General features: G+C 57.9%; 1 protein-coding gene across 2 annotated transcripts; it reads left to right on the top strand.

The window, feature by feature from the left end:
* The first annotated feature begins 318 nt into the window (after positions 1–318).
* GFRA2 (GDNF family receptor alpha 2) lies at positions 319–22,519 on the top strand. Of its 2 annotated transcripts, XM_082779679.1 has the most exons (9): positions 319–364; positions 4,738–5,052; positions 8,498–8,581; positions 12,033–12,381; positions 19,765–19,874; positions 19,971–20,111; positions 20,208–20,380; positions 21,258–21,311; positions 21,472–22,519. In XM_082779679.1, exons 1-9 carry the CDS (start codon positions 325–327, stop codon positions 21,598–21,600), a joined length of 1,395 nt encoding a protein of 464 aa, XP_082635805.1. In that variant the 5' UTR covers positions 319–324; the 3' UTR covers positions 21,601–22,519. The 2 variants fall into 2 exon arrangements, with proteins under 2 accessions (XP_082635805.1, XP_082635806.1); XM_082779680.1 differs by lacking the exon at positions 8,498–8,581.
* Positions 22,520–22,870: the final 351 nt, after the last annotated feature.

Here is a 22,870-nt window from a genome sequence, read left to right as displayed (position 1 = left end):
GGTGCCCGGTGCGCGGTGCCCCCCGTGCGCAGAGCGGGGCCGGGGGTGCGGGGGGGCTCCGAGCTCCGAGCCCCGCTGCCGGGCGGAGCGCCCCCACACCCCCCCACCTCGCCTTTCTTCGCAGAGCCGTGCGGATTTGGGATCTACCTGCTCGTCTGGGGGCTTTGCTTCCTTCCCCGATCCTTTTTTTTTTTTTTACATTTTTTTCCTCCTCTTTTCCATTTTTTCCATTTTTTTTTTCAATTTTTTCTTTTTTTCCTTTTTTTTTTTTTTTTTTTTTTTTTTTTTCCCACCGCCCGCGGAGGATCTCGTGGATTTCCTAACATGATCTTGGCAAACGCCTTCTGCATCGTCCTCTTCGTAGGTGAGTGGCAGCACAACCCAGCCCAGCCCAGCCCAGCCCTGCCCAGCCCTGCCCTGCCCTGCCCAGCCCTGCCCGCGGGCTGCGGGCGCTGCGCATCCTCTGCCTCTTCGTCCGGATCAGGAGGGGGCTGAGGCGAGACACAGCACGGCAGCAATTCCACTAGGGCCAGCAATTTCTGCCTGTGCCCTACCCAAGCGTAAAACCTGGGGCTAAACCCCTCGGAATCGGCCAACCCCTCGGGAAGCCCCAAACCGGGGCACCGACGGCGGGGACGTGGCCGTGGCACCGCGCAGGAGATCCCGGAGCCCCCCGCACGCTCCCGGTCCCCTCTCGCCTTGGGTAGCACCGCCAGGATTTGCATTTCGGAGGATTTTCCCACCCTAAAACCACCCCCCCAGGTCCCTTCGTGTCCCCCCAGCCCTTCGGTTTCCCCCGGGTGCCTTTGAGCTCGGCGTGGAGCGGAGGTTTTTTGGGGAAAGTTGAGCTGCTCGCGTGTGCTCGGGGAGCCGCCGCCGTCCCCGCTGTTGCAATCCGTGCGCTCATGGGCGAGTGATTTCGGAGCTCTGGAGGCTGCCAGGGAGAACGCTCCGCATTTCTAGGGCAGCCTCCCGCGGCGATGGGGAAGGTGCAGACTGGAAAAAAGGGACGGGAAGGGGAAAAGGCAGAGGTTGCATTGGATGTGGGGTGCAAAAGGAGATGAGCAGGGTCCCCTTTTTCCCCCCTGGGAGGCTGGCGAGCTGCCCTGCTGTGTGTAGGGCTGGGGTTTGTGTGCTGTGCTCCAGCCGTGGCTACGGCAGCTCCTGCACCCCGCTGGCTCTGCGTGCGAGCGATCCCAAAAGCTCTGCAGCAGCCTGGAAAAACTCCGCCGAGCTCGAGGCTGCGAGGCCGGGGAGGAGAAGGGATGGGGAGCTGCAGAGGGCTGGCACACGAACCTCCCGAAAAGGCACCCACGGTGGAGGATCCACCCTGTGCGGGGTGCTCGGCACCTTTTGGGGATGCTCAGTGCCCTGGGGGAATTGGGGGCAGGTGCTCTTCCCCCTCTGCTGCTCCCTGATGTAATCCTTCTGTGCCGTGGTGGTGAGGGGTCTGCGTGCCCCCACGCTGCGGGTTTGGGTGGCGGGGGGCTGAGCCAAAATTTGGGGTGTCCTTGCCTGTGACTTGCCAGGGAGTGTTGGGGTCTGGGCACAAACCTGAGCCAGGGGGAGTGAGGTTCGGGGGCATGGTGGGGGCTGCTGGGGGGTTCACGAGGGGGCTTCAGGAGGGCAGGGACCACCGGGATGCTCCACCTGAGGCATCCAAGCCGCGGTCCGTCCTCCTCGCAGGGCTGGCAGCCCAAAATCCAGACCCTCAGCCCCTTCCCCGTGCCCCTGGGGCTTCCTGGGTGCGTGGCAGGGCCAGGCAGGGAGGAAACCCAGCTCTTGGCTTAGCTCTTAACATCTGGGCTTTTCTTTCCGGAGAGACAAAAAAAAAAATAAAATAATAAAATATCCCTCTCAGCTGGGATAACGCAATTGCTACCACGACAGCGAGGCTGGGAGGCTGCGTGCTCCTCAGCAATTCCTTTTTTTTTTTTTTTGGGTTGTTGTTGTTTTTAGTCAAGTTGCGAGGATAAATATTTCCCTCTGCCTGTGTCCAAAGGTCTCTGGCACGACCAGTGAGAGGAAAAAGAGCACTGCAGCTAGATGGGAACGGTGGCTACGGAGCCCGATGCTGCCTCGTTCCCTGGCTGCCGGAGGTTTGTGCCTCTGCCTGCAAATCTGTGCTGTGCTCTGACCCCTCTGAGACGGCCGAGGATTGGGTTGAAATTCCCTGCAGGTGTTTTATGGACGCGAGTTTAGGCAGAGGTTTGCCCGTGAGGTGGTTTGGTTTGGGTAGAACGAAGGCTCAGCCTGCCCCTTGCACCCCTGCAGGGTTTTGGGGGGTTTTGCCTGGTCCGACCGTGCCATGGGCAGGAGGGGAGGGGGGTTTTAAGGTCTAACACCTCGGTTCCAGCCTGTCCAGCCGGGGCTGAGCGTGTGGCTGGCCTTGGGGGCAAAAATTTGGGCTGCTTCGCCCTTCCTCCGGAGCAGGACAGCTCTGCGCCGTGCTGCTGGAATCCACAGCTGGGACGTGGTGGTGCTGGGTGGATTTATTGCTGGCCTTCCCACCCCGGCACCGCACTGCCCAGGGTGCTGGGCCCCTCGGGAGGATGCTCCACGAGCTCCACGAGCGCATTTTACACCGGAGCAAAGCCATTTCCCTTCCCCACACCCTGCTGGCACCCGCCCGGGAGGCGCACGGAGGCGGCGAGGAGAGGGGACCCGCAACGAGGCTCCGTGGAGGCAGCGGGAGCACGGATCGGAGCCGAGCTCTGGGTTTGGGGCTGGAGCCAGAGGGCTGTGCAGCCGGGATGCAGGAGGAGAAGCGGCGTGGTGCTGAGCTGCGGGATGGCTCTGCCTGTCTGGCAGCCGAGCGCCCTGCGGGAGCAGCCTGCCCCAGCTCACTGGGAGGCTCAAGACGTTTGCGTTTCAGCCCCGGGGAGCGTTTGGGGATGCCAGCTTCTCCCCTGCCGTGCACGGACCCTGCCTGCTCCCCCTGTGGAATATAAACCCGAAACGCCGAGGAGAGCCGTGGCCGGGGACACCTGCCAGCCCACCTTGGATCTAATACGGACAGAGGGGCCCTGTGGCTGCTCCTGCTCACCTGGACGCCCTCCAGACCTCTCCAAACACACCGATGGGTTTTTGGGGCCAGCAGCTGAAGCCCAGGAGGATGGGATCCCAGCCCCGCATCGCCCCGTCCCTCCTGCAGAGCCACCCGAGCCCCCAGTGTCCCCTCTCGTGCGGTGGCAGGGGATGAGCCCTGCTCGTCTGGAGCTCCCTGCGTGGCCCCGTGGGTGGGGGGACACGGGTGGCCCTTGTCACATGCCTGTAGGTGTCACTGTCCCCACGCCGTACCCGGACAAGTGGCCACGGAGAGGGAAAGGGGCTTGGAGCTGGAGGCTGACATTTGCTGCTCCTGGAGCTGCTCCCCGTGGCACCACGGGCAGTGACACCCATGGCTCGTGGCGGGGGCGTTGCACGATGTGGGGTGTCCCCGTGTGTCACCCCCTGGGGTGGCTGAGGGCACCCCGAAGGTCCCACTGTGCCCGTCTTTGCTTGCTCCAAGGTTTTCCCTGCCCACAATTGCAGTTTTGCTGGTGGGGGTGCAGGAGTGGCAGAGGCTCTGCTGTCCCCTCCCTGTCCCCATGGCTCGGTTGGGGACCAGCCGTGCCGTCCCAGCCTGTCCCCCTTCCCCATGCGCCCATGAAGGGACCCTAACCTTGGCCAGGGTTCTGCTTAGCCAGATTTTTTTTTTTTTGGAAAGCAAAAAGCAAGCCATGGGAATAACGGGAGAGCTCAGGGAGTGCCTGGCAGGATGGGGAGAGCTCGGGGCTGACAGCCAAGGCAGGGCCCGTGGAGAGGGCAGGAGCTGGAGCACGGCCTCCTGGAGGGGCGCAGCGCGGAGGCAGGCAGGAGGCCGTGCTGGGGGGAGAGCTCGTGCCCAGCCACACCACTCCGCAGCCCTGCCGAGCCCGGGAGCTCAAAACCCATGAGTCAGATGCCCCAAAAATCCTGTGGCTGGGCTGAAAATGCTGAGCCCCAACCTAAAAAAAAATCAGCAATGCACATGGCGAGTTTGGGTTGGCTTGCCGTGGGGAGGTCGTGTGGGGAGGCTCGTCTCTGCGGGCACCAGGGCTGGAAACACGCCGTGTTTGTCCTTTTGCTCTTTGATTTCATGAGGAAAGGAGAGGCCGATGTCCCCCTGTGTCACAGCCCCCTGGCGAGGCTGCAGCTGAGGGCAGGGGCTGGGAGTGGAGGAAGGATGCGGTCCCTCTCCGGGGTGCTGTGGGGTTTTGGGGGTGCTGCAGGGTTTTGGAGGGTGCAGCTGAGGACACATCCAGGCAGGGGCTGGGAGTGAGGGAAGGATGTGATCCCTCTCTGGGATTTTGGAGGGTGCTGAGAGTGGTGGAGAGGCACAGGGGAGCAGTGGAGAGGTGCAGGGGAGCAGTGGAGAGGCGCAGGGAAGCGTTGGAGAGGCGCAGGGGAACAGTGGAGAGGCGCAGGGGAACACTGGAGAGGTGCAGGGGTGTGGTGGAGAGGTGCAGGGGTGCGGTGGAGAGGCACAGGGGACTGGTGCAGAGGTGCAGAGTCTTCTGGCATCTCTCCATTGATTTTGGGGCTGGCATCCCCCGGAATCAACCCCAACCCTTTTCCCTGCACCCCCTTGCCACCCGGCTGGGGGCTGAAGCTCGGCGTCTCGCGGCGGGTGCGCACGGGGCACGTCCTTCTCCCCGCCAACACCCCCTCACTTCTCTCTGCCCTCCTCTCTCCTCTCACCTCCCCGTGACCCAGATGAGACCCTCCGCTCGCTGGCCGCCCCCCCGTCCCCCCCAGGGCAGGACCCGCAGGGCTGGCGGGCGCCCGTGGACTGCGTGCGAGCCAACGAGCTGTGCGCGGCCGAGCCCAGCTGCAGCTCGCGGTACCGCACGCTGCGGCAGTGCCTGGCGGGGCGCGACAGGAACACCATGCTGGCCAACAAGGAGTGCCAGGCGGCGCTGGAGGTGCTGCAGGAGAGCCCCCTCTACGACTGCCGCTGCAAGCGGGGCATGAAGAAGGAGCTGCAGTGCCTGCAGATCTACTGGAGCATCCACCTGGGGCTGACCGAAGGTACGGGGTTGGGCGCCGCGGGGCGGCGGTGGTGGTGAGGTGAGGGGGTGAGGGGGTTCTGGATCTGTTTGGGGTCTTGGGGGTGCTGCTTTTTCCCCCAGAAAGTGGCTGGGGGTTGCGCAGGGGTTGGTGTCCCTGTTGCTGGAGGATGCTGGTGTGGGATGGGATGGGGGCGGTGTGCCCACGGTGGGCTTGGGGCAAGGGGGAAATGGGTTTGGGGGCTGCTCCCGTGTAGGAGGTGGTGGGCGCAGGGCTCTTCTGCTGCCACTGCCTCCCTCCTGGCCCTGAGTTTTGTCCCCCAAAAGGCTGCGGGGTTGTTCCCCACGTGCGAGCAGGGTTTGCAGGCTGTGCCCACCCCGTTCCCCCCTGCAAGAGGCTGGGGTGTGGGGGAGCCTGGGAAGCAAGCCCCAGAGCCTCGTCTGCCACGAACGCTGGAGGAAACGGGGCTTTTTCCTGTGGTTTTGGGCAAGTCCCACATCTCCTTTCCCATCCGAAAGGCAAAGCACCCTGAGGCCTGCAGGAGTTTCCCGAGAGCACCCGGCCTTTCCCCTTCTGTCTGCTCTTTCCAGGGGCACCAGGGCTGGCACCAGGGTCTTTGCAGCACCGCAGGGGCCATGGGGACCCCCTTGGGGTGCAGAGGTCCTCGCTGCCCCCCCCAGGACCCCTCCAGCCCTTGCTCAAGGAGGGCTGGCAGCGGGATCTCTCCGCGCAGGGGCGATGCTCCAGAGGCTGCCGTAATTGCAGCCTGGTGGAGGAGTAAATCAGAGGCTGGAGCAGGTAATTGAAATTGGATTTGGCCAAGCCGGGGCTGGCTTGTGCATCGAAGGCAGGATAATCTGCTGCATGCCTGTGGGGGCTCCTCCTCGGCCCCTCGCCCCTCTATTGAGGGCACCGAAGGGGCTGGGGCTGCCCCACTGCCTGGTGGCTCCTGGCGCAGGGCTCAGAGGGGCTGGGAACTGGTTGGAGAGGGCGAAACTGGTGGCGAGGGGCTCGGCTGGGGCTGGGGCTGCTGCTCACGGGGTTTGCTCCGCTCTCCGGCCACCCCCACGCAGCTTTGCCAGGCTGGGGCCGGGCAGAGCCAGCTCTGGTTTGACAGCACAGATCCCTCTAATGGGCTTAGGGCCGGCTCTGCACACAGAAGCTCTTAAATCCAGCTTCAGCCTGTGCCAAAAGCCTGCTCCGGAGCCGCCGGGTCACGGCACAACCCATGCAAGGGCACGCACCCGGCCGGGCGGTGGCAGCTTGGCCCCCTTTCCACTGAGCTTGCAAAAAAACCTCCTGGTCCTCTGCTGTTTGATTGTCCTGGCTTAAATCCACCTCCTCCAGAGGAGTGCAGGGGCTGGGGGCACTTTTTACAGCCCTCAAAGGAGCTTCCCTCCGTGGCAGGGGGGATCCCTAGCAGAGCATCCTATGGGGCAGAGCATCCCCCTGGCAGACCCCACAGCGGGCACGGGGCTCTGCCCACCCCCAGGAGCTGGGATTGAAGGCAGAGGAGAGGCTGGTGATGCTGGGAGCCTTTGGTGGCAGGGATGAGGGTGTGGGGGGCTTGCACCCCAGCACGCAACCCCCCGTGGCGAGCCCTGCTGGAGTTGCCTTCGAATCTGGGTCAGCTCAGGGATGAGCGAGCCCCCGAACCCGCCCAGAGCAGGAATTAGTGCTTAATTGTTCTCTACCCCTCATTAGCAGCCTTCCTTCAGAGGGTTTAGCAGCCATGAATGGAGGGAGCTTTAGTGCTCCATGGGTACTCCAGGACCTGTGCTTTGATAAAGAGGTGTGCGTGGGGAGGAAAAATAGGAGATTTTACCAGATCTGGAGACTCTGGGGAGAACCAGCGAGTGGGAAAGCCACGAGGAGCCTGGGGTAGACCCCGACCTTGTGCCTTCAGCAAGGATGCTGCGCCCTGGCCGCCTCCATCCAGCCCCTGGGCTGCGGGAGCGAGGCAGCCCTGCCATTAAGGAGGGCTGCTTTCACTCCAGCCTCGTTCCTGGAGGTTAATTGCATCTCAGCGAGCTCAAGAAAAGTCCGCTGCCCTTTTAATGCTCGGTAATTTTCCTAGCAAGCAGCAGGGCTCGGCTGGTATTTAATTATTTATTGCATTGGCAAAGCAATATACCGTGAGGTTACAGTGTTTCCTAAATGCACTTTAATAAAGGTGCTATTTGTCACTGGAGCATTAGGAAACCCAGCAAAAAAAGGAGGACACGCTGCCCAGAGCCAGGTTCCTCCCTGGCCACCATCATCAGCAGTCCCTGGTGGGGTTTCTTGCCTCCCCATAGCATCACTCAGATCCCCCTGGGCTGGAAACCCACGGTCCCAGCCTTAGCTGGGGTCTCCCCATCTCCCCTCCCAGCTCTGCCCTCCCCAAAATTCCCCAGGGACATCACCGAGGGGCTGCAGGGCCGGGCTCGTGCCCTCCCACATCGCTCCTGACCCCATCACGAGCTTGTTTTCCACCACGTCAAGTGGCTCCTTAACAAATCCTTTAAATATCCTTAAAATTAATGGGGTAAATGCTGCTGTCTTGGGCTAATGGTGGCCGGGAGGGCTGCAGCCATGGGGCACAGCGGGGTTACCCCCAGCGAGGGCACCAGGGCGCAGGATCCAGCCCCGAGGGCTGCCAAGCACAATGGAAATCGATGCTCTGGGCTGGTGCTCAGCCTCTGACCGGGGCTTTCCAGGTCCGGCCACTGATTTATTTTTATATATTTTTAAATATATAGTCTTTTTTTTTTTTTTTTTTTTTTTAATCTTGTGGCTGATGGGGTTTGAGGAGAGCGTTTCCTCCCCCGAGAGCTGCGGTTCTCCTGAAATCAAATTTCTCTGGAGTTACACGATGGGCGCGCAGCGAAAGCACGTGGGGTTGTGCTTAGGGCAGGGGGGAGAAGTGGCTGGGCTGGGGATTCCCCTGGCTGGTGAGGAAGGAGGAATTTAGGGTGGGTAGGTTGGTGCCGAAACAATTTGCTTCTCCGGCCACCTCTGCGTCCCCCCACCCCACCACAACCATCGCTGAAATTTTCCCGTTTCCCCAAAGCGCACCAGAGGCAGAGGGGAGCGGAAGACATTTTTTTACAGCCTTCTTTTTGAAGGAAATGCTTTTTTCGTTAACAAACAAACAAAGGAAAATCCGGCCTTGAGCCCAGACCCTTCACCCTCCGGCGTGCAGCTGGCCGTGCCGGCGGGACGCTGACCTTGTGCGTGTGAATCCGCTGAACCGCGGGGCTCAGCCCTGGAAAAACCCGGCTGGGGCAAGGAGCCGAGCTCACGACAGCCACCAAAAATCACCCAAAACATAACCCAAGTGGGCTCCTCCTGCCCTGCAGGGCTGTGCTTGGGGTGCTTCTCGCTTTGCCCTTCTCCAGCTGGAGGTGGCCGTGCCCGGTGCTCGCTCACTGCGCTCTTTTAATTTGCTTCCTCTTCCCCTTCTCTTTCCTCCCTCCCACTCCAGGAGAAGAATTTTATGAAGCTTCCCCCTACGAGCCGGTCACCTCTCGTCTCTCTGATATATTCAGACTCGCTTCAATTTTCTCAGGTAATAAAAGCAACATGCATCCGCCGCTTCGGCTGCTCCTGCCCGGGAATACAAACCCGCAACCCAGCTCCCTGCCAGTGAAACCCTGCAGCTCCTTCCCCTGTGTTTCACTCCAGCACTCACCCAGCCCACCTTTGGCTTGCCTAAAATCCCCCTGCCCCAAATTCCTCTGCCCAAAACCTCCCTGCCCATTTCTCCTCCATCTCCCCAGACCCGGTGTTTGGGCATCATCCAGTGCCGCCCCTTCCCAGTGCACCAACAGCATCCTCCTGCTGGGCTCTGAATTCCCCCCAGGCTGTGATTTCGGTTTTTACCTCCTGGACTCCAGCCATGGGTGAATAATAAGTAGAGAAGGTGGGATTTGGGGCCAGAAGTCACTCGTTTGTCTTGCCACGTCCCCTGGGGCTGTGGCATGAGGTGGGGGAGCTTGGAGGGGGCGCAGAGCCTCCCGCTGCCCGTGGGTCCTGCATGAAAAGCTCTTTGTGTCCCGGGAGCTGAGGGATGCCCTGTCTGTGCCCTCGGTGGCTGGGAAGCTGGGGGGGGACCCTGTTTGTCCCTCCTTGGGGCCACTGGCCTGGAGCTGAGCCCTGGGATGCTGCTTGGAGGAGGAGCAGAGCCCCTGGGAGCACCTCTCCGCCCTACGCCCTCCTCTCCAAACCCAAACCCCACCGTGGTCCATCAGGAACTTTTTTTTTGCCATCTATTTCCATGACAACCCTCAGCTCTGCCACCACCCCTCTTCCGAATTAGGTCAGCGATGCCTTGGCTTCTTTCTCCTCTTAACCCTTTCCCCGAGAGCCAGCCAGGGGGTTCGGGGAGCCCTGCGCCCCCCATGGCACCCCTCGCCTTGTGCCCAACTCATGGGTGCACCTCGGGGACCCCCTCGCTGTTGGGTTTTGGCTCCTGGAGCCCCTCTCCGAGGCTCCCCCCGGGGAGCTCAGCGCCTGTTTGGGATGCTGATGCCACCCCCCTCCTGTCTCCCGCGTGCCTTTTTGGATTGCATTATCGTCAAGGAAATATTTCAGCCGCTGGAAAGTCGGAAAAGCGGAGTGTCTGGAGCGGGGGAATCAACGCTCACGGCTTGATTTATTCAGAAATGCAAAGCGAGGGGGGAAGGAAGCCTCTCCGGCTTTTGGGGAAGGGGGAACCAGGGGCTACGCTCCGCAGATGCGCCGTGGCCACCGGGGTGGCCTCGCTGCTGCCCCCAGCCCCTCTCCATCCCCCTCGTGCAGGGCTGGGGCTGCGGGGAGCCCCCCGGGACCCCCAGCCCTGACCCGCAGCCCAAGCGGCTGAAGCAAATGAGCTGTTGCTGTTGTTTCTGGATAACAAGGCTGAGCCGGCGCGCTGCTAATTGCCTGTGGGGATAGCGCAGGGATTACGTTACCTTGCGAGGAGGAAGGGAGGGAGGGAGGCGATGCTCCACGCTCGATGCTCGCGCCCTGGTTGGGAGCACGGCGGGGAGCAGGGGGCTGGGGGTAGAGCCCCCTGAACCCCACGGGGCAGAGCAGAGCATCGAGGTGAGGATGGATGGTGCAAAACGAGAGCTTTGCCCAGTTCCCTGCAGGAATGGCAGCTGTGGTGAAAGAGGCAGGCACAGGAATTGGGGGAAATTGGGGGAATTGGAGCGGCGAGATCAAGAGGCTCGCCCAGCACTGGTGTTTGCAGCAGCTCCCCAAAAGGCTCAGCCCCTCGTTCGGGAAGCACGGGGCCAGCACCCCAAAATTGGTGGGCATCAGGTGCCCAGGCTCAGCCCGTGCTGCCTTCCTCATCACCCTCCTCCTCCTCCTCTTCCCCCAAGCCTGCCCTGTTCCAATCGAGCAGGGACAGCCGGTGGCACCGCGCCTCCCGGTGCTCCCGAAGCTCCCTGGCCCCCGTCTCCTGCCCGCCTCATGAAATTTTCATGCCCGTGCTTTATTAATGAGCTCCCCAGGAACCCTGCGCTCTCAAGCATCGGCTCTATTAAAATGCATCCAGGTCCCCGCAGGTCCGGGGCAGGGCAGGCGCGGTGCTCGGGAGGATTAGGCAGGAAGCCGGCACTTTGCATGGATCCCACGCTCGTGCTGGAGAGCTGCGAAGGCTCCTTGTGTCCCCCTGCAGAGCCAGGGGCTGCTTTGGATGAGCAGAAAGGGGAATCGTGCTCCCCCTTCCTCTTCACACACTTCATCCCCTCCTGCTCCTCTGGAATTGGGGTCATGAGCTGGCTCCATCCTTGGCTGGAGGGTCCCCGTGGTTGGGCTGGGGGGGCTCCTGTGGCCAAATTCCTGCCCTGTCCCATCTTTGGGCCTCCTCTTTGCTCCTTTTTCCCCCTCTCAAAGCTTTATTCCTATCACCCTCCCCTTCAGCACCCCTTCTGCACATGGGGTGGGAGCTGGGGGGTTGCACGGGACAAAACTGGGGAGAAATCAGGTTTTGTCTACTAATTGGGACCTGATAATGCAAGTATCGCTGCTTGCAGGAGCTCCAGGCTGGGGTGCTCATGCCAAGCTTGATAAAACAGCAGGAAAATGAGTCAAAATTGGGTCCTGGGCTACAAACGGAGCCCCCAAAATGCTCCTCATCTGCACGCCCTGGGTGGCAGCGGGACCATGGGCATCGCTGCACTCAAAGAGGCAAAGCAAAGAAGGAGAACCGTGCTCCCCAAGGCAGCTGATTGCCATTTGCTAATTGCCAGGGCCTTACAAACACGCCCGGTAGGAAACCCTCCTCAGTGCTGTCATTTGTCTTTGCCAGTGGAAGCCGGGAGACAATGGAAGAATCCACGAAATTGGCTGGGCTGCGAAGGAGGGGAAATTAGGGAAGAAATTGCTGGTGCAGTCAGGTGACTTTTAAAAAAGCACCTGGCCTGCCAAGGGCAATTCATCATTTTGACAAAAACAAAGAAAAAAAATGGAAAAAAATCAGCGTTTGTTCCCACTCGGTGGTTTGGCTCTGTCCATCCTCTCCCTTGGCTGCTTTATTTGCTGACACCTGGGATTCCCGGGGTGGATGCAGGACATGGATGGTGCCCAGCTCCGTCCCCATCGTCCCTGCCAGGGCAGGACTTGGCCCTTTTGGGGTCATGGCTGGGGGTGACCTGGTTTTGGGGAGCCCCAGGAGGGGATGTGGGGGCTGGCTGGGCCCCGTGCAGCTCATCAGATTGTTCTGCTTTGGAGCAGGCTGGATAATTAAAAATTATTCTTTGAATAATTGACTGGAGGTAAAATTGTAAATTCATGGCATGAATTATGCACTGAGGATGGTTTAACCAGGTTCCCCGTGTGCGTGACCCCTTTTCTTTTTGGAGGAAGGCTTCCAGATCACGCAGGGGGTGAAAGGATGGGGGGACAACAGCAGTGCACCCACCTCCAGCCCAGCAGGGACACGGCGGTGCCAACCCCTTCCTGGTGGCATTTTGGGGCTCGAGGACGCGTCCCCAGCCTCACCTCTTCCCCCCATCTTGCTCTCGGGGCAGGAATGGACCCGGCCACCAACTCCAAAAGCAACCACTGCCTGGACGCGGCCAAAGCCTGCAACCTGAACGACAACTGCAAGCGCCTGCGCTCGGGCTACATCTCCACCTGCAGCAAGGAGATCTCGGCCACCGAGCACTGCAGCCGGCGGAAATGCCACAAAGCCCTGCGCCAGTTCTTCGACCGCGTGCCCAGCGAGTACACCTACCGCCTCCTCTTCTGCTCCTGCAAGGACCAGGCTTGCGCCGAGCGCCGGCGGCAAACCATCGTCCCCTCCTGCTCCTACGAGGACAAGCACAAGCCCAACTGCCTGGAGCTGCGCAACGTGTGCCGGGCCGACCACCTCTGCCGGTAAGAGCGCCGCGCGATGGCTTCTGCTCGGTGTTTTTGGGGAGGATTTGGCACGGGGCCGTGGCTGGTTTTGCATCGTTTTCTTGTTGCTCGGCTCCTTTTCATGGTTTTGGGTTGTCCTGAGGGTTTTGCGTCCTCCTGGATGTGTATGTGAACATACACAGCTTTTTTTTTTCGTGGTGTAAAAAGGTTTAAGGGTTTTTGGCTGCTCATGGAGAGGTTCCTGCGCTGGGAGGGGGCCTTGAGCCTGGTCCCCACCTTGTTGCGGGGTGAGCCCATGGGTTTGTGCAGGGCTGTGTATGGTTTTCGGGCTTTGGGGGGCTTCCCCACCTCCCCAAGACGTGGGGAGGACAAATGCACGCAGGCTCCGTGGCACTGGGGGCACCCACACCCAGCAAACCCCCTCGGAGTCCTTTCAGCATCCACAGCGAAACTCCATCACTGGTGAAACGCGCTCCTCTCCTGGTGCTGAAGCCAAGTCGGGGGAGATCAGGCTTTTTCTCCATTATGAAGCCCATTATTCATAGGGCAAAAAACCTCCTGTCACCCTCCAGGGTCCGGATCAGCCTCGTAAAGAATAAGTTTGCTACGAGGAGGAGGGTCTTCTTGCCATTGCGGTGATGGAGGTTCCCACAGCCCGGTGGCAAAATAAATAATGGTGCTTTGGGTCCTCCCCTGGCTGCGAGCAACTGCGTTTGAAGTGTGGGAATGTGGCTTTTTATCAAAAAGTAATACAATACGCCAATGTCTATGAATAAAAGATATCGGGGCTGTGCTGAGCCGCGGCCAAATTAATGGCAGCACCTCTCCGGCAGCAGGAGAGGTTTGCTCAGGCGTTAAATGCTGTGGATGTGCCCAGCTCGTGGCAGGAACAACCCATTTTGGGGGTTTTTGTCTGTTTGCTCTATGGGGGAAATGCATTTTCTGGCAGCAGATGATGGTGCCCGGTTAGGGAGAGGTGCCCCAAACCCTGATTTATTCCCGGATCCAGCTTGGAGCGTCGGTGTGCAGAGATTTTTGCCTTAATCTTGGCGATTTTCTCCCCACAATGGGACCTTGCAAAGCTGTGCATGGTGCGCACTGACCTGTGCTTTGCTGCAGGAAGGTCTCATCCTGTCCCCTCTGCCCTGGGGGGGTTCAGGGGGGCTCCCCAAACCTCAGCACCCCCATCACAAGCAGCTGCATGAACCAGGCTGCAGCACCGGGGTGTGAGGAGGGTTAAGAGCCTGCAGCGGGGAGCCTGGGGATGCTGGGGATGCTGACACACTCCAGCAGCTCGCTTGACCTCCTCGGTTTTGCAGCTGTGAAAGTGTTTAAAAGCAGTGACCTATCCGGGGCGAGCGGTGCCTGCACCTGAGCTGAGCTCCCTCCCCGGAGGCAAGCAGGAAAACAAAACAAAAACAAAAAGAAAAGGAAGAATTTTTATTTTTTTTTTGGCTGTACTGATGCTGCTTTGCGAGTGAGAGTGGGTCTGGCTTTTTCATCGCAGGTATTTGGGATGGGAACAGCTCTGGCAGAGGCTGGGTGCTCTGTTAATTCCCAGTGAGCAGGCGTGCACACTCGGGGTGCGCTTTATTGCCCTGCTGCTTTTTTGGGGTCTCCTCTATCCACCCCCCTCCATCTCTGTGTTTCTTCCTGGGGCTGGTTTTGCAGGTGGGGAGCGGTCTGCGGGGCTGGTGCTGGGGGTCTCTGCTCCTCTCTGCCTTTAGAAATAATGAAGGATTGGCAAAAGGATTGCTGCCAGGATCATCACCGGGTGCTGGGAGCGTGTGCAGGCTTGGTCCTGCTTCCCATGGTGTCTGACTCTGGCTTGCACCCACTGAGGAGCAGCTGGGCATGAAATCCTCTGCGCCCCTGTGCCCCTGCCCATGGGCACGTGCAGCTTTCAGTCCCTTGTGGGATAAGGAACTATGCCCAAGCTTATCAGATGGGGATCACAGAGTGATGCTCGTCCTTATCAGAGCACGGGACTGGCAAGGGCATCGAACTCAGGAGCAGATCTGCTGCTGCTCCAGCAGTGATGGGAGATGAGATAACTCTCCTTCATGGGTTCAGACCCTAATTAGGCCTCCTGGCTCAATGCCTAATGAAGGGTGAAGCCCTCAGTACAGGCATGTGCCTTTCTGGGGATGTTTCCTCTGCATTTGTAGTGATCAGCACCCAGCTGGGTGCATGGGGATGCTCAGAGAAGGAGCACCTGCGAGGCCACTGACCCCTTCCACGAGGTTCCCAGTCCCCAAATCCAGCTCCAGCCACGAGGGCAGGGCGCAATCAAGCCCAGATGGCTGCAATTTGCGCAGCTTTTCGCGCGGGGAGCTCTTCCCAGCACAGCAGAGGAGCCTGACAAACTCCCCGAGCTTTGTGCCTGATTGCAACGGACAGGTTTTAGCTCCCGGAATATAAAAACCTTTTGCAAAACACTAACCTCAGCTAAGGGGAAAGGGAAGGAGAGGGGGAAAAAAAAAAAAAAGAACTGATTTCAGCAGCTGCAGTTTGCTGTATTTTTCATCTTGCATCAGCAAGTCGGGAACACAAATAATCTGGTCTTATATGCTTCACTGATGCTGGTGCTGAAGAATTTCCCAGCCTCCACTGGCTCTTGCTCCTCGGCATCCAAAGGCAGGCTGGCTGTTCGTTTTCCTGAGTTTTCTCTATTTTTTGGGTGTATTTCAGGCAGTGTTTGTGGTGGAGGGGAGGGATGGATCTTGCCCAGCTCCTGGCAGGACCCCTGTGTCTGTCTGTGTGTGTTGGGGAGGTTGATTTGGGTAAAACTGGGCAGAAATAACCTCATTTTGGCTGTGGTTGTGAAGCCAATTCCCGAGCCGTGCCCTGGGGAGGGGAAGCCCTGCTCCATCACTGATGACCCAAGAGGGAAGCTTGGCTCTGTATCAATTAAACGCCAACCACGGGAGCAAAACGCTTTCTTTTAAGCCCGCGTCCTCGCCTTCACGCCCTTCGCTGAGCACAAAGTGCCACCTGTAATGGATGTTGCCTTGATAAACAGCGGCGCAGCTCAACTTTCTCATTACGCCACGTAATGAGAGCAGCTCAGCTGTCCGTGGTATGGGAGGAGGAGGAGGAGGAGGAAGTAAAAACACTCCTGGATTTAGCAGCAGCTCCAGGAGAGGCAGAAGGGAGCAGCGCCGGCGTCTTGGGGGGAACAGGGCATGGGCAATGGGGTCCCCAAAGTGGGTGCCTGCATCAGGGCTGTAATTACCTGCAAAAAAACCCCTCTGAATTGGACCTAAAATATCAAATCTGTGCAGTCTGGAGGCTTTGGCTTCCCACCAAAGGAAGGAATGGGGAGGAGGGAGGATGCAAGTGGGGTGCGTCTCCCCGGGGACCCCGTGGGCACCCATGTGCAGAGGCAGCCGGGAGCGATCTCAGCTCGGTGGCCACCTTGCTCAAGGCTGCCCACAGTCCTAACACAATAATAAGTCAATTCGCACTGAATAATTAAATAGAGAGCCTTCATAAGTATTGACTTAATGTGACAGCAAGTCTATACTGACTCAGGGTTTGCTTATGTAAACACAATCTCCTGTTCGGCTTAGTTAGCAGTTCAATGAAATAGAACAGTCCTTCAATTAAAATCAAATGATGCGTGTGTTTAATTCTTCCCTTCCCTTACCGGGTAATGATAGGGTTTGAGCATAGGCAAGAGGATAAAAAAAAATCATTCAACTGCTCTTATCCGTGATGAATCAACATGCAGTGTCCTAAAATACATCTGGTAACTAAACTTCTTAACTAACAACCTCCAACCCAGCCCCTGGTCTGCCTGTCCTCGTTTCCTTTTTCTCAAGCTAGCTTGGCTCTTCTGACTCTGTAATTTTGGGTTCTCCTTTGCCTGTCTCTGGTTTGTTCTTTTTGCCTCTTTCCTGCTGTTCCCATCTCCCTTGGCAGCTTTGGGCTGGTTGCGGGCACTGGTGCACATCCTCCAAAGACGTGATTTTCACTAAATCAGGTGTAAAGCCAAGTTGGCCGGTAACTTTTCCTGGATAAAACAAGTATTTCCATCCATCCTTTTTTTCCCCTGTGAGCTATTTCCTAGCTTTTATAGAGGGTCATCCAGAGCAGTGAAGTTTTGCCCTGGCTCCTCTCTCACTCCTTTAGCTGATGCCATCCCCACGCCTTGCTGCGTTACCCGGCCACGCCGCCCTCATTGTTGGATGCTCGTTTTTTATTTCTGCATCCCCTGGCTCCAAATGCATTCATCTCCAGCAGGACGAGCAACCAGGAGGAGGGCACCCAGCAGGCCCTGGGGGCTTTTTATGTCTTGCTGGGCTTTGTGTGTTGTCGCAGCTTCTTGAACATCCACCGAGCTGCGGGGAGGGGGGGCAGGCATTTTTTCTATGCCGCCTCTCTGCACTGATGTCTATTAAAGCCATTTTTCCTTGGTCCCTGTAAATTGCCTGTGAAAAACATGTCTTGAGTAATCTCTGCATCTTGGACATTTTCTGCATGAAATATTCGAGAGCCTGATGCTGTTTGCTTTGATGGGGAGAGAGTTATTACCAGCGCCGGGCTCGGACTTCTTACAGGCATGTGGTGATGGGAACAATTAGCACCCAATTAGGCACCTCGCATCTGTTCCGGGGATTTTTCAGCTCAAAAAATTGCAACGTACCAAACACACACACAAAAAACCCACAATCTGAAATCCTCTGCTGTGCAGGTAACTTTTAATGTTGGATTAAAGATATCACGTTGGCAAGCTGCTGAGGTTTTCCTTCATCGCACCAAGGCAGGAGATGAGTTATTTGGGATGGGTGCCCAGGAGGAAACCCTGTTGGGGTTGGACCTGGTGCTTAGGGACATGTGGGTGATGTTGGTAGTAGGGTTGGAGCAGATGATCTTGGAGGGTTTCTCCAACCTTCATGAATCAGTGACCTTGCAGAGGGGCTGGCAAGCACCGAAAATGAAAAATGCAGGGCGTGCTTGCAAGGGTTGGCTTGGAAGGATGTATATCATTAGGGGATTGTCCTGGAGGCCCTTCAGGAAAGCAGACAAGGTCAAGGTCATGCTTGGTGTCTTCCTTTTTTCCCCATCACTGACCCCAGCTGCTCTCGTGTATCAAGGCAGGGACTCGCCGAGCCCACCTGCACCTCGAGCTGCGAGCCAGCAGTTTGGCACCAGCTCCTCCTGTTTCTGCTCAGATGGACTTGGCTCCGTCCCCTTTTTTGCCCGGGCACTTAAAAGCAGAAATCTGAGAAGCCGTGGGCTGGTTCCAGTAAGGTTTATTCCTGGCAGTTCAAGCCTCATCCACCGACTGCGAACTCATTGTATACAATGGAAAGAGTGACATCTGGCTTGGATATTCTGGAAAGATTACCAGCTGGCTTGTCATGTATTATGAAAAGAATAACATTTGCCTTAGAGGATGCTACAAGCCAGGAGCAGGGCCCCGGGGAGCAGCGTGACAAATTTTCATGGCACTCGGTGATGAACTTGCCACAGTTCTTTAAGAGAACTGACGTGCCTTCGCCTCTGATTTGGGCAGAGGGAAATGCTGTCGGAAACTTTATCTCCCGCGGAGCGAGGGAGGGAGTCCAAAATACCTCCCTGCAGTGGGAACCGTGAGGAACCAAGGAGCAGAGCTGGGGCTTTGCTGCCGTGTGATGCCCACCCAGGCTCTCTGGGTCTCAGACCCCAAAGCTCCCCATGCGAGCGAGCAGACATCCCTGGCTGTGTGTCTTGGTGAAAGGGGTGCCAGCTGCATCGCTGCTGGTTTTTAGCATTCCCCACGTATAGCAAGCGGTGCCCAGGAGTCCCATCTCCTCGTCACGAGTGCTCCAATAACCCAGATGAAGAGGCCGACCTTGCCCTGGAAATCTGTGGTCTGTTGGGAGGCGCTAAGTGGGTCAGACAGCTGGTGGAAAAAGGGAAATAATCCAACTGGCACCGCCAGCCGCCGGATGATGGGCAAAAGCTGCGCGCAAGCCGGCCGTGGGAAGCAGCAGAAGGGATGCTGTGGGGTGATGCTGGGGTGTGAAGGGTGGGGGAGTTCCCGAAAAAGAGACTCAGCTGCTCCATGAGAGATGGATGCATCGGTGCTTTGGAAAAAACCCCGGTCACGGGTGGTTGGAAAGAGCAGAAGTGTTCAGGAAAAGGCTGTGCTGCACCAAGCGCTGCGCTCCGGCACGGAGCAGCCGGTGCCCTGGAGCAGCCCCAAGCAGCTGGGCTTTGTTCCCTCCCCTGTCCTTCCCCCGGTACCTAACACGTGAAGCTGCAGCAGGCTTCTGGCCGCGTGCTGGTGAGCAGGATCCGTCCCTTTCCCTGGCTCTGGCTGCGATTAGGCGGTGCCTGCGCACTCTTCCCTTTAGCGCACTCGAGGTGTGATGAAAAGTGCTGGATAAATGTAAGGCATTGCTGCGGATCCCTTCTACCCCATTCAATCACTGCTTCATTTGCTCCCCCATTTAATTTGATCAAAAACCTCCCGAAAACAAATCATTCCTATTTAAAAAACAACAGTTCCTAGCCTTTATTTTCATCAGTTCTCATGGCTTTAGGCAGGTACTGCCGGATGATTCAATCACTGGTTGGACAAAGATGACATTTAATTAAGAAGGAAGGAAAAGGAAGCTAAAGAAAATAATGTATGCTTTCTTCTTCCTATATGACGCGTGAGAAAAAGAGCCGAGAAGGTTTTTTGTTGTGAAATGCAAGGTCTCATCCACAGTGTCAGCAGCTTGGCCGCTTCGCAGCGATTGCTCCTTGTGATTGAGATCCAGCCCGGGCCACAATTCAGCCTCGTGTCTGTCCATCTAATGACTGAGTCAATTTGGAAAACTGCCCTCCATCCGTCTATCTGCCCAGTCCATCCATCCGTTCCCTTCTTCATCCTTTACATTTCTTGATCCTTCCACCTCGGTGACTCGGTTCATCCCAAGGAAAGGGACACGAGACTGTCCCAGCCCCCCGGGCTCTCTGCAAGGCTCCGGTTTGTTTTTCTCCATCTCAGCCACAAAAGAAAAACATTCAAACCCCAACCTCTGGCATTTTAATTGCACTCTGAGCTTGAACGTTTCAAGGGGAAGATAAAAAACAAGCAGTCAAATTTTACAGTCGCGTAACGACGCCGGGAGCGGGGCGGCCAGATGAAGTGGTGAAGTTTTATGGGGTGGCAGCGGTGGGGTGGGGACGGGGGAGCAGCAGAGATGGGGTGGGTGTCACTGGGGTGGGGGGTACATGCTGGGGGTGGCTGCCTGCTGGGGTCACACTGCATTTCTGGAGTCTCCAGCTCTCACTGAGCTCTCCTCTATATCCCGTTCATCACCTTTTGTTTCCTTTATTTTTTACAAATTTCGCTGCTGGGTCGCTCGGTGCCAGCAGCGGAGGTGCAATCCCGTCCCTCTCCCTCCTTTTTTCTGCCCCCAGGTCCCGGCTGGCCGATTTCCACGCTAATTGCCAAGCCTCCTTCCAGTCCCTGACGAGCTGCCCCGGGGACAACTACCAGGCGTGCCTGGGCTCCTACGCGGGGCTCATCGGTGAGTGCTCAGATGGGACATGGAGAGGAGGGCTCCCCCCATCCGTAACCCATCCTCAGCCCTTCATCTCTCCTCCTCTTCCTCTCCCGGGTGCAGGCTTCGACATGACGCCCAACTACGTGGACGCCAGCACCACCAGCATCACCATCTCCCCCTGGTGCTCCTGCAAAGGCAGCGGCAACCTGGAGGAGGAGTGCGAGAAGTTCCTCAGGGACTTCACGGAGAACCCCTGCCTCCGTAAGGCGCTCCCCCATCGCCCTCCTTCCCCTGCCCATCGTGGCCAGCACATCGTTTGCACGGCCCCCACGTAAATGCCTTCTCCTGCCCCTCCAGGAAACGCCATCCAGGCCTTTGGCAACGGCACCGACGTGAACCTCACCCCCAGGACGCGCTTGGTCCCCGTCACCGTGCCGCCCAGGACGGAGAAAAGCCCGTCCCCCGATGACATCAACTACAGCAACACCATGTACGACACGAGCATCATCACCACCTGCACCTCCATCCAGGTAGGAGCCCAGCCCAGTCCCTGCTGCAAACTGGGGGTGCTGGTGCGGAGCTGGGCAGCTCTGGACCTCCAAAAAGTCCTTCTTCTTTTGGCACAGCTCGGTGCAAGCCATGAGCACACCTCTTGGCTTGTTGGTACCCAGGTGCCTGGCAGGATCTGGCCCCCCTGGTCCTGCTCCAGGTGGTCCTGCAGCAGTGCTGTGCCCACTGAGCATCATTTTCAGGGCTGCAGCCAGCACCGTGCCGTGGGTGGGTGCACGCAACCAGGGGAGCATCACCTCCGCCCGCAGCACGTGCAGGCAGCAATGTCACCCTTGGGCAGCCTCTAATTAGATCCGGCACGCTCGAGTAATTACCTCTTCTGTCTTCTAGTTACCGCTCCGTGAGACAATCAGCGGCTCCATTTCACGCTGGAGCACAGGGACCCGGCACGGCCACCCCCCTGGGGGGAGCACCCCTTCTCTGCCGGGTGGGACCGGGGGTCCTGGTGCAGGGAAGGGAGGATTTGTGTCCTGCTCCATGCTCAGCACCCGTCCTGAGCCCCACTTCTGCCCCTGGGCTTGTTGAGGGTGCAAACAAGCGATTGCATTCCGTGTGGTTTTGGGCAACTGGGAAAATATGAAATTTCTCGTGTTTCGCTGGGCTTGTGGTTTGGTGCCTTGCACTGGGGATGGGGGCACAAATTCCTGTGGGTTTCACAGTGGTGCTGAGCAGGGACATTTTCAGGGGGAATAAACCTGGGGCTGAGACGTCCACACTTGCAGCTTCACTTTTGGTTGCAAAACCAAGGGGCCAGCAAAGACCCCGGGGAGCCCAGCCCTGGGGTGCAGCCCCGGGCGCAGGAGCCTGCCCTGAGCCTGCCTCCTTCCTCCCCTCCAGGAGCACGGACAGAAGCTAAACAAGTCCAAAGAGCAGAGCCTGTGCTACTCAGAGGTAAATTAGGGACCGGGGGGAGCCTGGGGAGGGGGTGCTGCGGGGATCTCATCCCAGTGACTGCATTTCTCACCGACCCACGGGCAAAAATAGGCTCTTCTCCCTAAAAAAAAACAAACCTGAGGGTGCTGCTGACCCCTTGCTCTCCCCTCTCCCGCAGACCCAGCTGACCACGGACACCATGCCGGACCAGAAGACCTTCGTGGACCCCAAGGCAGGCGGCAGCCGGCACTGGGCGGGCCGGATCCTGCCCACCGTGCCCGTCCTCCTCCTGGTGCTGGTGCTATAGAGGAACGGGGACGCTCGCCCCAGCCTCGACCACGCCACCGGCGCCGGCTTGGGAGCATCGGGAAGCCAAGGCTCACCTCGGGCTCTGGACTGCAACGCTCCCAAACACCGGCGCTGCCACCACGGCACGGCGGCGGATGGACCCTGGTGGTGCTGGGAAACTTTTGGTGGTTTTCTTCCCCCCCTTGTTTTTTTTTTTTTTAATTTTCCTTGACGTTTTTTGGTTCGTTTTACGGCGCGTTGGGTGTCTCTGCTGAAGCAGGAGCCCGATGGCTCGTGGCAAAACCCACCCGCGCCGCCCCGAAATGGGGAGCCGAAGCTGTGAACGGCACAGGGGAGGGAAAACGAGCGTCGAGCAGAGCTCGGGCAAGGGCTGGCTGCAGGAGCCACCAGCTCGGGCACGCTGCGGGGACCCCGTGGGGACAAGGGACGTATCCTCATCACCCCGCTCCAGAGGACAGCCGTGCTACTGGAGGCTCTCCGTCTCCCTCCGGCCAGGGAACTCGCTCCAGCTCTCTACATCATTACTGCCTTTGTTTTTTTTTTTTTTTTTTCTTCTTTTCCCGTTGTCGGTGAGAATTTTAAACCAGAAAAAGAAACCAGTATCCAAACGATGTGAGGTTGTCCTGATGCTTTCGGTCTGTCACTTGGAGAGGGAGATTTTTTTTTTTCTTCATCTTTTTTATATTCCATCCTTCGTCCTGTCGGATTTGGGTTGGGATGAGATCCGACCCCAGCAGCGGTTGGAAACCTCTATATGTTACTCAGTTTTCTTTTATATATACATATATAGTGTATGTATATAGTGTTCACCTATACCTACATATATGTATGTATATACATAACCATATACATCTACGGTGTGGCTTTTTTAAATTTCATTTCCCCTTTATTTTTAAAAAAAGAAATGCTCAAATGGCAACGCCTACAAATGTATTATTGTAAAGTTTATTTTTTTTAAATGATGTCTATAATGGAAAAAAAAAAAAAAAGAAAAAGAAAAAAAAAAAAAGAAATAAACCAAGAACAAAGAACCAAGCAGAAGCAAGAGCCAAGCTTGGCGGGCTGGGGAGATGCCAGTGCTGGAGCTGCGGGGTGCAGGATGGGGTCCGTGTCCTGCAGAGCACCCCAAATTCTGCCCCCCCTGTTGGTGCAGGAGGGAGCCCGGGTGGGCTGGGGGATGCTCGGCTCCAGAAACGTGCGGGTTTGGGTCAGTGGAAATGTTTTGCAAGGCTGCGAACAATTCCCTGTCTGTTTGGCTCCGGGAGACA

Source organism: Aythya marila (assembly GCF_965140915.1).
Source record: "Aythya marila genome assembly, chromosome: 26".
Taxonomy (NCBI): Eukaryota; Metazoa; Chordata; class Aves; order Anseriformes; family Anatidae; genus Aythya; species Aythya marila.
The sequence above is the reverse complement of the archived record's forward strand: the minus strand, read 5'-3'. Positions and strand labels throughout refer to the sequence as shown.